General features: G+C 37.3%; 1 protein-coding gene across 3 annotated transcripts in view; it reads left to right on the top strand.

Annotated features, from left to right (window-relative positions):
- The window catches only part of CHD9 (chromodomain helicase DNA binding protein 9), a 92,188-nt gene that overhangs the window by 28,197 nt on the left and 50,183 nt on the right, over nucleotides 1–13,808 (top strand). For all 3 annotated transcript variants that reach the window (XR_775480.1, XM_010584991.1, XM_010584979.1), the window contains one exon: nucleotides 7,257–7,594. Coding sequence is in view for 2 of the 3 variants with exons in the window: in XM_010584991.1 (XP_010583293.1) it covers nucleotides 7,257–7,594 (338 nt within the window). In the remaining variant the exon portion in view is untranslated. The remainder of the gene's footprint in view (nucleotides 1–7,256; nucleotides 7,595–13,808) is intronic.

The following is a 13,808-nucleotide window of genomic DNA, read 5'->3' as shown; positions in this document are numbered from 1 at the left end:
AAAAGATAGGCACTGCATCAGGCTTAGATCAGTCCAAGTACTACTCAGCGTTACTAGTTCAGCATGTGAAAAACAGCACCTGAGAAATTTTGCTGAGGCAGTGGGTTTTGTTGGTACTGTATGCCATTTTCCAAATACCTGCGTTCACCATTACAGACTCAAACCAAAGAGAAGTGGGTACATGATGGGCACAGAACACCGAGCCACTGAAAACTGACATGTATCCAATGCAGTAGCTTGGCAGACAAGCAGGATGAAGTTTTCAATTTCTTTCATTTGCTGGCAATTTAATATGCTCCATTACATAGTACCTCCTTTAAGAATTACAGTGAAAGTTGCACACAGTTTTTATACCACTACTAAATATTCAGAAAACCAATCTAACTGTGTTTGGCACTGAGGCCAAAAAAACTGTCTTCAAACAAAATCTTCCAAATGGAAGCTTATGTGTGCTGTAGACTTATTCTGTAATATCCAATGCTGCCTTTGCAGCATGCCCAGGTTAGCAGCATCTGGTTACATTGGACAGTGGCTTGCTTTTTCTTCAACGAATGATATGGCAAGTCAGAGGCTTACTGGTTAAGAAGCTGCTACTAATCACAGCTATGGTATCTTAGCTATAGAAGTGGTGAAACATGATCAGTGATATTACTGGGTTCTGTACTATTTAGACGAGGAACGATACCCTACGTAGAGAGTGTGACATGCAAAGCAGGTGCGTGTTTCGTCTTAGAAACATGACTAGTTTAAGGTTGCTGACCTTTACATTAATGTTTTCATTTTTGCTTAAATCTAAACTTTGGTCATAATCTTGGTGTTAAATGCCTTGTTGAGGTATTAACATTCTGAAGTGACTTGTGCAGATAAAAACCATTGCCTGGCCACATAGCTGTAGTTGCTAGACATTCATTTATCAAAATTACGGATAACAAATATGGAAGATGGAAAAGGTAAAACTCCCCTCCTGCCCCATATCTTTTTCCTTTTTTTAAATCTTTCTGTAACACATCTATTTTAATTTGGGTTAGGTTTCACAAATGTATGTCTTGAGATTCTGTATCCCTTAAACACCGAGACATTCATTAGCAATAATAAGCAAGAAAAAGAAGGAAGAGTATTACTAGAAAGAACCACAATTTGGAATGGTTCATTGACTGGCTTAGTTCCATATATGCACCAAAGAGAATGGAAAAAATGATAGAACCCCATGGATCTTCATTTGCCAGTGCTCTTGGCTTTGTAGAGCAATCCCAGCAGATGGTGTGGAGCAACTGTTGAACAAGAAAATAAAAAGCACTTCTGAAGGAACTCTGAAGCAGGGGAAAAGGGCACTTTTCTGGAGAAAAGGAACCCTGTTGCATGTTTAGGTGATATTCCCATCAGTTGTGCAGAAGTAGCTCAATTAACCATGGAAATCTTTATGATCTAACGAAAACCGCTTCTTTTGTTGGGATTGCTATTCAGCAAAGGAGATTGCTTTCTGCATGCACGTGGGGTGACGCACATATTGTAAGGAATCTTCTACAGACTGACTTTGTCAAGGGTGTGAGCGCGTATCTTTTTTTTTTTTAATAGATATACTTTTTGATTATAAACCCACCATTAAAAAAAATCACTAGAAGAGTTATTCATGCAGACTGTTCTGGCGGAAAAAAGTTCAGAGTGCTAGAATGGAATTCAGAAGTCACTGCGTTGAGCTCATGCTTTTTTTCTTTTTTTTTTCCCAAATTTGCATTCCTAAATACAATTTCATAACTCAAATGATGAATGGATATTCTTTTAAGATTTTTCACTGTAGCAGCTTAAAAGCAATTGCAGTTTTCAAATTTTGATGTGATTATAATGTGAAAAAGTGAGAAGCTAATTTGGACAAAAAACGCAAACTATTGATTATCCTTAGTTATGTGATTAATTTATTGGTATTATGGTTGTGATTTTGATACTGTTTTGGTGACTTGACATGAACAAAGGGATTCCTTATTTAGTAATAAACTTGGACAAAGATGATGTGGTAATGCATGAAGATCAGGTTTCCAGGTGGCTAATTTTAGCTGCTTTCAGTGCAGTTGATGTCAAGGTCATCTTGATTTTCCTAAGGACCTGGTAGACTAGCAAGGACTTGTTAAGCTTTCAAGGCATATGGTACTTAGCATGCATCTTTTTGCAGGCGTGTGCTACTACCAGTAGAAGTAAAAGAATCATTGAAGGCATTGCAAATGTAAACCTTAGCTTTCTATTGTTAGACTAGTTAGGGTCATAATTTAGTTCTTAGTAGTAGCTAGAGTTTGGGTGAGTAGATCCACAAGTGAAAATCATTATTTTAAAAAAGTGCTTTTTATAATTAAATCATGAATGTGTTACTCATTAAAATTGCAGGGAAAGGCATTACCAGTCCTTAGATTATATCAAGAATGGATGGAACCCAGGAGAGATGGTTAATCTTAAAGATTCTGTGCACACACAGAATTGAAAGTAATACTCCTCTATCATGAATGGCCATACCTACTCTAAGAAAGGTGTTCTTACAGTAGAAGCAATGTTTTACTTACGGAACAGATAAGGCAGGATTTGGGAGTTTTTTCTAGGAGACAGAAGTTTTTTCTGTATTAAACTTACCTTCCTCTTGGGGCTTCCTTTGTAGTGACATGCAGAGGAAGTGAAGACAATTTGTTGTGGAGCAAATTAAAATGGGGTTAGGCCTTCAAGGGGAAAAAAAAAGTGTCTCCAAGTGTTGAGGGCAGTGATATGTCTTTGCTGTGGTAAGTACTGTTACACCAGTGAAGGTCTTCAAATGCATGTCCTACGCAACCCACAACAAAACATGGGAGAAATGTCTATGAAAAGCCTACTGAGCAGAGTACTGCTGTAGTAAGTAGCTATTGGGAAGACTGTTGTCATGAGTCTGTCTCTCGATATTGTCTGGTAACTTACTTGCTTTTACATTAGTTTGATTAAGATACCATTCAGACGTGTGTAGTGTACCTTCTACTCCTGCAAGACAGCATGTCAAATTCTTTTGAATACTGCTGAGAAGATGCTCCCCTAGCTTCTGTGAATCTGGGCATATGTGGGGAAGTCTATAGCTGTTGTCTTATCTGTTCCACCTTTAGTATTTCTTAGGGCTAGCTCTTCCGTGTGAACAGCAGTGTGGCCTATACCTGCTGCTGTTAATGGCTTTTGCAGGCAGCAGCAGTAGCATGAATTTGACATGATTCCTGCCAATTTCCCTGCTGCCCACAGGATTGCTGGGAGCAGCGGGGAACTGACAGGAGGCTTGTTCATTGCACTCGGCTGCTGCTTGGCAAAGCTATTAGCAGCAGCAGATACCCTGGAGCTCTCTCTGAGCATACTCAATACAACATTGCATTGGTTTACATTCAGTTATATTTGGATGATTATCTTTGTAACCATGTAAAGTAAAAACATAGCTTTCCAAATAAAATCTTCAGGTTTTAACTATGTGGCTGCCTCAGGGTTTTCCTTTCCACCTTCTGCTATACGTTTGTCGTTTAGGAGTTTCTTTCTTAATGCTGATAGATGGAATAGGTTTGTAAGCTGTTGGTGAAAGGATATACTCCTTTAGGATGCTTGATCTGCATCCCTGCTTAGTGGGGAGTGGTGGTGGTATTTTTGGCTTGGCAAAAGGCTTTGTCCTTTTTGTTACTGGTGTTGTGTAGCTTTAGAAATTGTTTTCAGTGTGCATGATGATTTATAACGGTTTAATTATTTTATAGCCTATATTATCAGAATAAAAGACCTCTGCTGAATTAGATTATTTTTGTTGCTTTGGTTGCGAAGTACATGCAGATACTGTCCTCTCTAGTGCAAGCGTGTTTCTGGTTCTTCTCATCTCAAGACACTTGTGTTGCTTCCCGTTTTGGTTTTTGCGACAATGGTGACTTCCTTGATGAAGGTTTCATTACAGCTTTATTTAGCTTAGAATGGCTGGCTGGTGCCTTCCTGCATCTTCATGAATGTCATTTCCATATGGTTAGAAATGTCATAGCAAAATTAAAAAAATATGTTCTCGCTTTTCTAACAAGTAGCTTACTGTTTGTGCAGTGCAGGAGACAGAAGCAGTAGTGTAGAGTAAGCAGCAGAGCGTCAGCCTGAGGAATCAAAACACAGAGTAGCCTCGTCCAGCATACTCAGAATTCTACAGTAAAGAAGTAGTGAAAGCTGTTGAGGAATAACTTTGGGAGGCAGCTTTGAGCTCTGAGGAAATGTAGCATAAGAAACTTCATTTTAAAGGAATAAAATATCTAGGAAGATGATTGCAAAAGAATTATGAAGAAGCCACCATTTCTATATTGCCCACTTAATTATTAGGCATTTTTTGTTTGTTTGTTTCTGGCCCAGGAATGTTTAAGAATGTACCAGTTGCTTTTAAAAATCTTCTGACTGTACTGGCTTTAGTAGCGTTAGAGCTGAAATTATACCAAGAGTACATTAGGAATGTTTTTCTGTTTAGCTGATCTCAAAATGCAAAATAGTATGTTATTTAGCATTTCACGAAGTTATGAAATAATAATCCTTAAAAGATAAATCACTGCAACTTGTTATAGATGCCGCAACTGTAATGTAGAAGCATCTTGGCTAGAGTTCTCAAAAGTAAAATTAAAATTTAATATTTGTCCTTGTGATTAAGCTGCATATTTCGAGAAATATCTTTGAATGTAAGTGGTGGTGTTAAGAAAAGAATCAATTTAATGTATTGGAACCACTGGTGTTTTCAATGGACAATGAACTTCATTTTGAAATTAATCCTAAATGGAAGTGAAATTCTGATAAGGCGTAAGGCCTAATCTTAACAATCTCAAAACCCTTGGAATATTTTAAATTTTCCATGGAAAAAACCATATGTATCACAAAATAGAAGTATAAATATATATTGAGCAGAACAAATGAAATCTCGATCTTTTTTTATTCTTCTTTAATGGGCTTCTGAGACCACAGGGTATTACTAGGACGGAGCTATGTTGTCACAAGCTGCTTGGGTTTTTTAATAACCTTTCAAAAAACCCGACCATATCTCCTTTTTGGTTTTATTTGATATGTTGACAATACGTGTTTAAAAACTTGTCTGATCTTTTAAAATAGCACTTTAAACCCACCGCGGGACGAAGAGGAGTTTACCATACAGCCGTGTCCCAAGTCATCGAGGAGGTCGCTGCCGCAGAGCATCCCCCGGTCTGGGCGGGGGGCGGAGGGGTAAAATCGAGTTAAGGTGTTCTTCCATTTTCTGGAGGAAGCAGGGAAGTCTGTAGCTGCTGGCTCACAGTAATGAGTTCGGGGGGGGGGGAGCAAAACAAACCCAAACCAAAACAGTATCTCGGAGAGCAAAATGCGTTTGAGGCCGCAAACTCAGATTTCAGTTCCTGTCCCCCCGTGCCGTCCCCCGGCCCCGTTTCGCTGAGAGAAGTGGAACCGCGGAGTCGCAGTGGGCTCTTAAGACAGAGGAAAACGCCCCGTTCCCACGGTTCTCCCTCGAAGCGACAAACCCTTGGCGGCAGTACCGGGGGCGGGCGGGGCGGTGAGGGTTAATGCCCGTACCACATGTGGGGAAGAGCAGCCCGTTGGGGGTTAAACTGCAGAGCCTAATGGAATAATAACGGGTAGCACCATCTGCTGGCCTACTTCCGCAGAAGGAGTCAGTATTTTTAACGACATCTCTAATATTCATGCTGATGCATTTTGATGCTTTGTGCATTCGTTTCTTTCTGTGCTTTGTTGGAATCTGGCTGGCTGCTTCCAGCTGTTGCCGAAAGCCCGCTCTGGAGGGGAGGCAGGCAGCCCTCGCCGTACCTGAGCCCCAGGACCAGCGGATGGGTACTTGCCGAGGGGGGAATATGGTGATAAATCACAACGCGTGTTTGTGGAGGGTTGTGCATATCTTGGCTGCGGCTCGCTAAATAGGCCATTTAGCAATCTTCTTTCAATGCTTTTCTCTTGAGCACTGCCTGGGGTGCTGAAAAAGCGGAGGGCAAGCCTTTGTCTGACGCCAAAAATGTCTTCAGTGAAGAGGCCAAGAGGAAGGGTAAGTGAAAGCCTGAATGAGTGGGAGGAGGAGGGGTTCTTTGGGCTAAAAGGCTAATGGGATTGAATAACCTTCCTTATTACTGGCTGCTGCTGCGGGAGCCGTGCTGCATCGCCATCTTGAGCTTGTTGCTGTTTTCTCGGGTCTTGGCTATTTGTTATAGCCTGTAGGCCTTAAGGTGGCATTTTGGAGAGCGATCCCCAACCCTGCCTCCTTCCCGGTGCTGCAGCGCTGCTGTTCAGCCTCGGCTGAGGCACGTATTGAAAACGTATCCAGTGAAGTGCACTGGATTTGGCCAGAAAATGTGTTCGGAAATTCCTGGTGGCTTTTCTTCATGCTGTAGGCAGAGGCGCATTTACGGGTGAGAACGTAACGTAACTGTTATCTGCTGGGTTTTTTGTCTGTTTGAATAGGAAATTCTTTCCATTCCTCAAAGGGGAAGGGGGGAGGGGAGGAAAGCAACAACATGTCTTCTAGCCTGTTTAAGGAGAGGCTGATAACCGGAATATTGCATTCGTAGCGTAAACAGTTCTGCGTCGATGAAATGGTGATTAAAAACCTGAAAATAAAAGCAAGTTACGTTTTCTAACTCAGGCACTGACCTTCTGTTGATCTCGATAAATACTGCTGTCTGATCTTTTTATGAATATAAAGCTGTTTAATTTTAGTCTTGGGTTTATCCTTTGTTTGTTTTTTAATCTTGATTTTGTTCGAGCATCTGTTCTGTTTAGCACGGAGTTAGCCTTGTAGATCTTTCGTCTGCTTTAAGGTAACTGTGGTCCTGGTATCTTACCAAAGGCAAAATACTGATGCTGTTACTTTCGGGAGTTCTGTGCTTTTTCAGATTTTATGAGAAGAACATTCGTTGGAGGTGTGTGTCAAATGCATGGAAATGCTGGAAAGGTTAAGGATTGGTGTCTCTAACTACAGAGGTGGAAAGAAGGCTGAGAGAATTTTAGCAAGACAATTTTTTACTGATTTGCAGTATGTGGATTGGTTGTTTAAAACCCACAATTGATGTAGTTGTTCTGAAACCCACGCCATTCTGTGGTATAAACAGAATTCCTTCTTTTTTTTTTTTTTGTCTGTATGAGCCCCTGACAGCTTAATGTTTTTTTTAAATGCATCTCCAGATAAAAACATTTGCACTTCTTCTTTCCTGAAACGTTTATATTCTTAAAATAAGGTGATTTTATTTACTTTTTGTTTCTTGCTACAGCCTCCTTCCTCGAAGAAGACTGATGGTTCAGGATCATATACTAAGTTGCAGAATACCCAGGTGAGGGCAATGTCTGAGAAGAAGCAGAAGAAAAAAGCAGACTCGGAAAGTAAACAAGAGAAGGCAAATCGCATAATATCTGAAGCGATTGCAAAAGCAAAAGAGAGAGGAGAGAGAAACATTCCACGAGTAATGAGTCCTGAAAACTTCCCCAGTGTTTCAGCTGAAGGAAAAGAGGAAAAGAAAGGTAGAAAAGTTAAATCCAAACCAAAGGACAAGGAGAGCAAAAAACCGAAAACTGGTTCCTCATCCAAAATTAAAGAGAAAGCAAAAATTGGGTAAGTAGATTAAAATGCCATCTTACTTCTTCTCGGACTGTAAATCCTTGATTAAAACAAATACTGCTTACTGATAATAAAATGTTTTCCTCCATTGCCTACACGAAATTCTTCCCGATTAAGTCCATGTGTGGACTCTCTCATTCAGGAAAAAGAATGCTCTGTTTTCTCTTTAGATAAAATCATTTCACAACTGTCCTTTTGAAAGGAATTATCTTAAATTCATATCCTAAAATATTCTGTATTTACTTTGAAGCTTAGACAAGACCAAAATATCTTTCATCTAGTGTTGTAATCAGTTCCAACTCCAAATTAAGTTTATCTGATACTATAAATGCTGTCTTTATCAATTTTGGCATGTATCTTTAATACAGTGTGCATGATAAACTGTATAGAGAGAAACTGGAAGCTTAATGAACTTGTTAGCAAGTGAATATTCTTACAGATACAGTATGTATCAAAAGTGAAGTGCATGTTTGGAAAATTTGTATTCTAAGCACTTTGTAGTCTTCAGTCATACCAATTCAGTCTGCCCTCTTAAAAATTTTGCAGACTCAGCTGGGTCAAGCTGGGTGGATACCTTGGGGTAAGGAGTTTTCAAAAGGCATTAGATGTTAGAACTCTCTAAGGGATTCAGTAGGTGGCACGTCTTCTGACTCTAGAGCTAACCTAGTTCTGTATATTTTTAAAGGAAAGTGTGTAATTTCCAATGGTAAGTATGTCAGTCGGGACTTAGCTACAGTCTGACTTTTATTTTTTAAATCCATGCTCTTTTTGCGGTAACAGAAATATTAACTGGCATATCTCTCCAAATTAAAATGTCTCATATACATATGTATATTCTCATTTATATGGAGCAGAAGTGAATGTTCTTTTAATCAGCCCATTTGTTTGCATTTTCTTTTTTTTTTTTTTCCTAGAGATCAGTGCTTTTCTTACATGTTCAGAGTAAACCTCTTCCTTGAGAAGCTATCCTATAGTATAAAGGTTACTGCTCTAAACTCAACTTGATTCTTAACGTGAACTTTCATGGTCTTTAATTTCTTTCTCTTCTGGTTATGGGTTGGCATGTGAATACTGCTCATAATATTCCGTAGTGCACTGTACAGTGCTTCCTTTTCTTCTTTTCTCCATCTTGTTTATAGTGGGATTTTGGATGTGTACTTCCAAAGCTGATTTCAATTTCATGTTTCTGAATTTACTAATGTTCTATAACAGACATTTTGTGGGTTTGTCTAATGAGAAAACTTACACACTGTTGTTTAACTAGTGTCAGTTTCCTGAAGCTTTATGTGAATTCCCTTTAGTGTGCTTTTTATTTGTTCTTTCAGATAATTACAAAACCTGCCAAAATATCATCCTTATGATATACTACATAGTTCCCATAATATTTTTACTGTTTTTAATCAGAAAAGTGAAATAAACTGTTACCTTTGATTTATACCTCTGCATTCAGATTTCTGTCTTCATGAAACGCTTAGCTGTGCACATTAGTTAGGATCAGTTTTAAAGGTTTCATGAGACAGCATCAGTTGAGAAACGGACATTTCTCAGACTATGGTTTTAACCATGATATTTGTGCTTGACCCAAAGTACACTGAAGCTGGTAGAGAGACTCCCATTTAATTAAGTGTGGTCAACTTTTCATAATTTTGTATTGAGCTGTGAAGGTTTACCTCCCCTTTATTTACTAGTTCAATCAGCTAATGGCCCAGTAGCACTCTGTTAACTTAATGATGCTGCCAGGTATTGCTTTAACTACGTGAGACACATACCTAAAGATTTAGCAGTCACATCCTGCTAAAGAGTAGTGAAGTATTCTAGAGCCACATATTACACATTTTACAGAATTTCTATGTATTTTGGTGGACAGCAGTAAATGAAATGCTTTGAGGCATGTACATACTTCATTTTTTTTTAATCCAGCCTCATGTGTTACGTTGTGTTACCACTACTTCATATTATTTATATAAATACATAAAATATTAACTGTTAGCAAAGAATATAATACAGTGGTTTTGAAGAGCAGTAATTGCAAGAAGATTTTTTTTACAAAGTAATCTTACCAGACTCTGTCTTCTATGCAAATGTAGCTATGGATCTTACATAAGAAGAATATTTACTGTAGAATGGCTATACTAGTCTTTTTCAAAGGTGGTTAAAAAAATTGTGTGATTAATAGAATTTGTTTTATTCAGAGAAGAACAAAATTAAATCCAATACCTAATAAGGGTTTTAGAAGGCTAAACAACTCTTCTAAAGGTTTATTCCTATCTTACATTCTTAAGAAAATACTTCTTAACAAATCTAAGCACATCCTGGAAATCATTCTTACATCAAAGTAGGATTGGGGTTTGAAATGTGTCAGTTGCTACATTGGTTTTCTCATTTATCTTAAAATAAAACAAACTCTGACTGAATCTTGGGAGAAAATTTTACCATGCTAAAATAATACCTTTAGAAGACAAGGGATTTATTGGGCAAGAAGGGGAAGGGAGGACCTCAATTCTATGAAAACTTCTGGCTTTCTCTTGGAAATAAGGATTTTTGAGATCTGTTTAAAATTGGAAGGAAAAGAAGAGTTACTATTTTTTTTTCTTTTTTACTCAATAAGGAGAAAAACTTAAAAAAAATAGTTTGCTTGCATTTAAGCAGGAAAGAAAACCCAAAGACAGTAAAAAGTCCCTCATGATTAAAAAGATAAACAATTTCCAACTGTTACAGAGTATTATCAACTGTAGTTCTGCTACAAGCAATGAAATCATGAGTGAAACCTCACAGCCAATAAAGGTCCACAGTAAAAAAGAATAAGCTAAGTATATATTTTTAACAGTAGCAGAGAATTTGTTTGGGTGCGTCTGTCTTTCCTTTTTAGAAGGAGTTTGACTATATGTCCATCCGAGATGAGTATCTTTCTTTCCACTCAGTGTTTTCTATAGCAGACACATTTAAACTGCAGTAACTGTTAAATATGTTGATTGAGTTTGGATTTTGAGAGCCAGACCAGTCCTGGAGGTGGTGTGGAGTTATATGTGTTGGAGAGGATCCAAAGTCAGATGCATGTTTCAGGTGACTCCTGTTTGATTTGCAGGCCAGTATAGAGGTGAAAGAGCAAAAACTACTAACAAATATATTGATTTTTTTATTTTTTGAGAAGTGTTTGGAGAATGGCTTTAATTTTATTTTCCACATCTCTGCTAGCATCAAACATAGCCTATCCAATATAAGCGTAATTGTACCTTCTATAGTCCATCACTCAAACAGCAAACTCTTATTTAGGTTGTGATCATAAACTTTACTGAAATCTTACAGGGGTCCTGTCTGTGTAGTATATCCTGTGTAGCATGTCCTGTACTGCTCTTGAGGAGGATTTGCAGAGTTACACAATTGTCCATCTGTGAAAATTATATACTCTGCGTTGCTGATCTGGTAGAGCTGGAGCTGGAACACAAGTTGTAGAGCAGACCTTGATAAAATTGCCTGGTAGCCATCAATTTCAAAAAACAAAAAAAACCCCAAACAAACAAACAAAAAAACCCCCAACAAAACCCAGACATGCTTTTGAATGTAACACAATACAGCTTTTACTGAAATGAATAGCCTTCATCTAGAATCAAGATGAGTTTTAACTACTGGGTCTTAATTTAGGAGATTTAGGGGACAGGATGATTTTTAAGCCGTCTTTTTTCTTTTTTTTTTTTTTCTCTTCCTTGCTAGTTAAACATAATTGGTATGTGTTTGAGGGCTTCATGTTAACTGTTTACATTTTCCTTAGTGATTCCTCTGCGATTTACATGTACAGAAAAAAAATATAGCATGATTCTCTCCAATTTATCATTGATAGTTATAAATTACTAGCAGTTACTTTCTAGGGAGGCTGCAGTTCCTTTCTAAAGGTGGGGATTAAGGTTTTTGATCCTCTGACCTGTTGAAGTCAAAGAAATAACGCCTGTTAATTTCAGTCAAATGTTTAGAACTGGATTCAGTAATTAGTAAAGTTTCTATGCCACAAGCATTGGTGAAGATAAATAACTGAATTCTTTTATTACCAAGAACATTGTAAGAAATTATTGGAAGTAGAAGGCGGCATGTATAATATATTTAGTGTTACCAAATTAAGTAACCAGTTTGCTTTATGCACTGATTATTGATCAAGTTAATTCTTTAAAATTAACTTATTTTACAATTTTTCTGAGGACTGTAGAACCCCTTTTCATATCCTGTCTATTTACCAAGGTGCATTGATGTTTAGGAATCTATTTAAACCCTTAGTATTTTTGCATAGAACTTGTTTCCACTTATAAGCTTTTTCTAACTCATTACAATTCTACTTCTATTTCAAGTGATGCATATTTAAACTAAAAAGTCTACTACTTACCACTTCACATGAAGGGTAGAGGAATTATGAATTTGTGAACATTCTGTTGTTCAAAAAAATTAGATTGACATTCAGGTTTTATAGCTGTCAGTGTATTCCTACCTACTCAAACATAAAATTAAATATTATGACCCTGATGAAAAGCAGCAGATCTGCATTGGTGGTGTAAAGGACAATATCAGTAGACTACATTTAGGAATTTATTTTTTTTATCACTGTATAGTTTCAATAAATAAATCTCCAAATCCGAAGAATTCTATTTACAGAAGTTCTATTCAGGGTGGTAGTCCTTAAGTTCAAAACTGTTTCCTGTTATCAGAAATGGCTATATTGTTTCATATGCTAAAAGAACAATGGTGGATTGGTTTTTTTTATTAACCCTTAAATTATGTCATAATGAATCTAACAAGTCCTATATGATCCTGTTCACGACTCAAATGAGTAAATGTCCTTGTTGCCTTGAAGTAGGTTTCACATCTACTGTTTACAAGACAGAGCATTTTTAGGACTCAAGACCCTGACAGAAAATTTTTATATGATTGCTTGTTGATATGATACTGTTAAGATGGTTTGAAACCTTTGTTAACTCAGCAACAGGAGACATGGGGAGGGGGTTGGAGAGGAAGCCATTCACTTGTTACACTGATCCTGTATCATTTAAGTTTAAATGCATAGAACCTGAAATGAATTTCCTAGAAGGCAGACATTGTGAGTTGTCTTTTGTGTTTTAAGTCAGGCAAATGTTAGCTAGTAGATCTTTTCTCAAAGGGAAGAGATGCTCACTGAATCTTTTTGTTCCATTCTGTCTGTTAGATCATAAACTACTTCTGTCATCATTAGAAATGGCACACAAATTCCAAATTTGATCATTGTTCTGAGATGCACTGAGCTGTGGCTCCTTGGTGAAGTTTTCTCTGCTCCCAGATTCTTATTTTGATGCATAAGTTGGGTCTAAGTGACATAATCTTAAGTTTTGAATGCAAAATACATGAATGCAAAATAGTGTGGTCTTATCAAATAAATAACTAAACATTTGTTTGTTCTCTTGCATTATTATTCCAATGTTGTATGAGCTTGAAATAGCTGTTGGTTCCAATACTATAGGAGTCTTTTAAAAATCTGTGCACAATCCAAAAGTTATTAATTTGAAATATAACTGGAGAGGGAGACAATGGCTTATATTAGTGTGTTAGTATTATATATTAAACATGCTAAAAGGGTAAGAGCAACTGTTTTTTTATCACCAATTTAACCCTCATTCTAAGAGGATACGCATCTTGTCAGGGAAGTATCTGCTTTGTATTTTGCTAATAGATAAGATTTTTAGCTAAGTTTGTATTGATAAATACTAATACTGTTGATAACATAGGAATTTTATTGCTAGTAATACAACAAAGTACTTTGACTACAAATTAAAATATTTTGGGGGGTGGCTTTGGACACTAATTATTAGTTACTCAGTGCTTCTCTGTTTTGGGAAAATTGAAGTAAAGTGATGTATTAAAGGCATGTATTGAAGGCCAGCAATACTTACTATTTCTTACATTCATAATGCGTATTTGCTGTTTTCTTTCCTCTTTAATAGTTTCTCATGTTCACTATTTGGAAGGCTTTGAAAACTGTTCTTTATAATTTTAAAGCTGTTCGAAGTGCTGACAACTCTTCCATCACATTCTCTGCTATCAAACAGAAGCGGAATGGAGCAGATTCTTACTGGTTCTTAATTTATAAGAATAAGGGTGCAATGCTCCTCAAATAGGGATTCCTGGTGGTCCTGCTGATACTTTGTCTTTTAGTTTTGTGGATCTAAACCATGTTAGGAGTCTTGTGCTAAGG

The sequence above is a fragment of the Haliaeetus leucocephalus genome, unplaced genomic scaffold, assembly GCF_000737465.1.
Source record: "Haliaeetus leucocephalus isolate CR32 unplaced genomic scaffold, Haliaeetus_leucocephalus-4.0 Scaffold92, whole genome shotgun sequence".
Classification (NCBI taxonomy): Eukaryota; Metazoa; Chordata; class Aves; order Accipitriformes; family Accipitridae; genus Haliaeetus; species Haliaeetus leucocephalus.
Note: the sequence above shows the minus strand (reverse complement) of the source record. Positions and strands in the feature narration are given on the sequence as shown.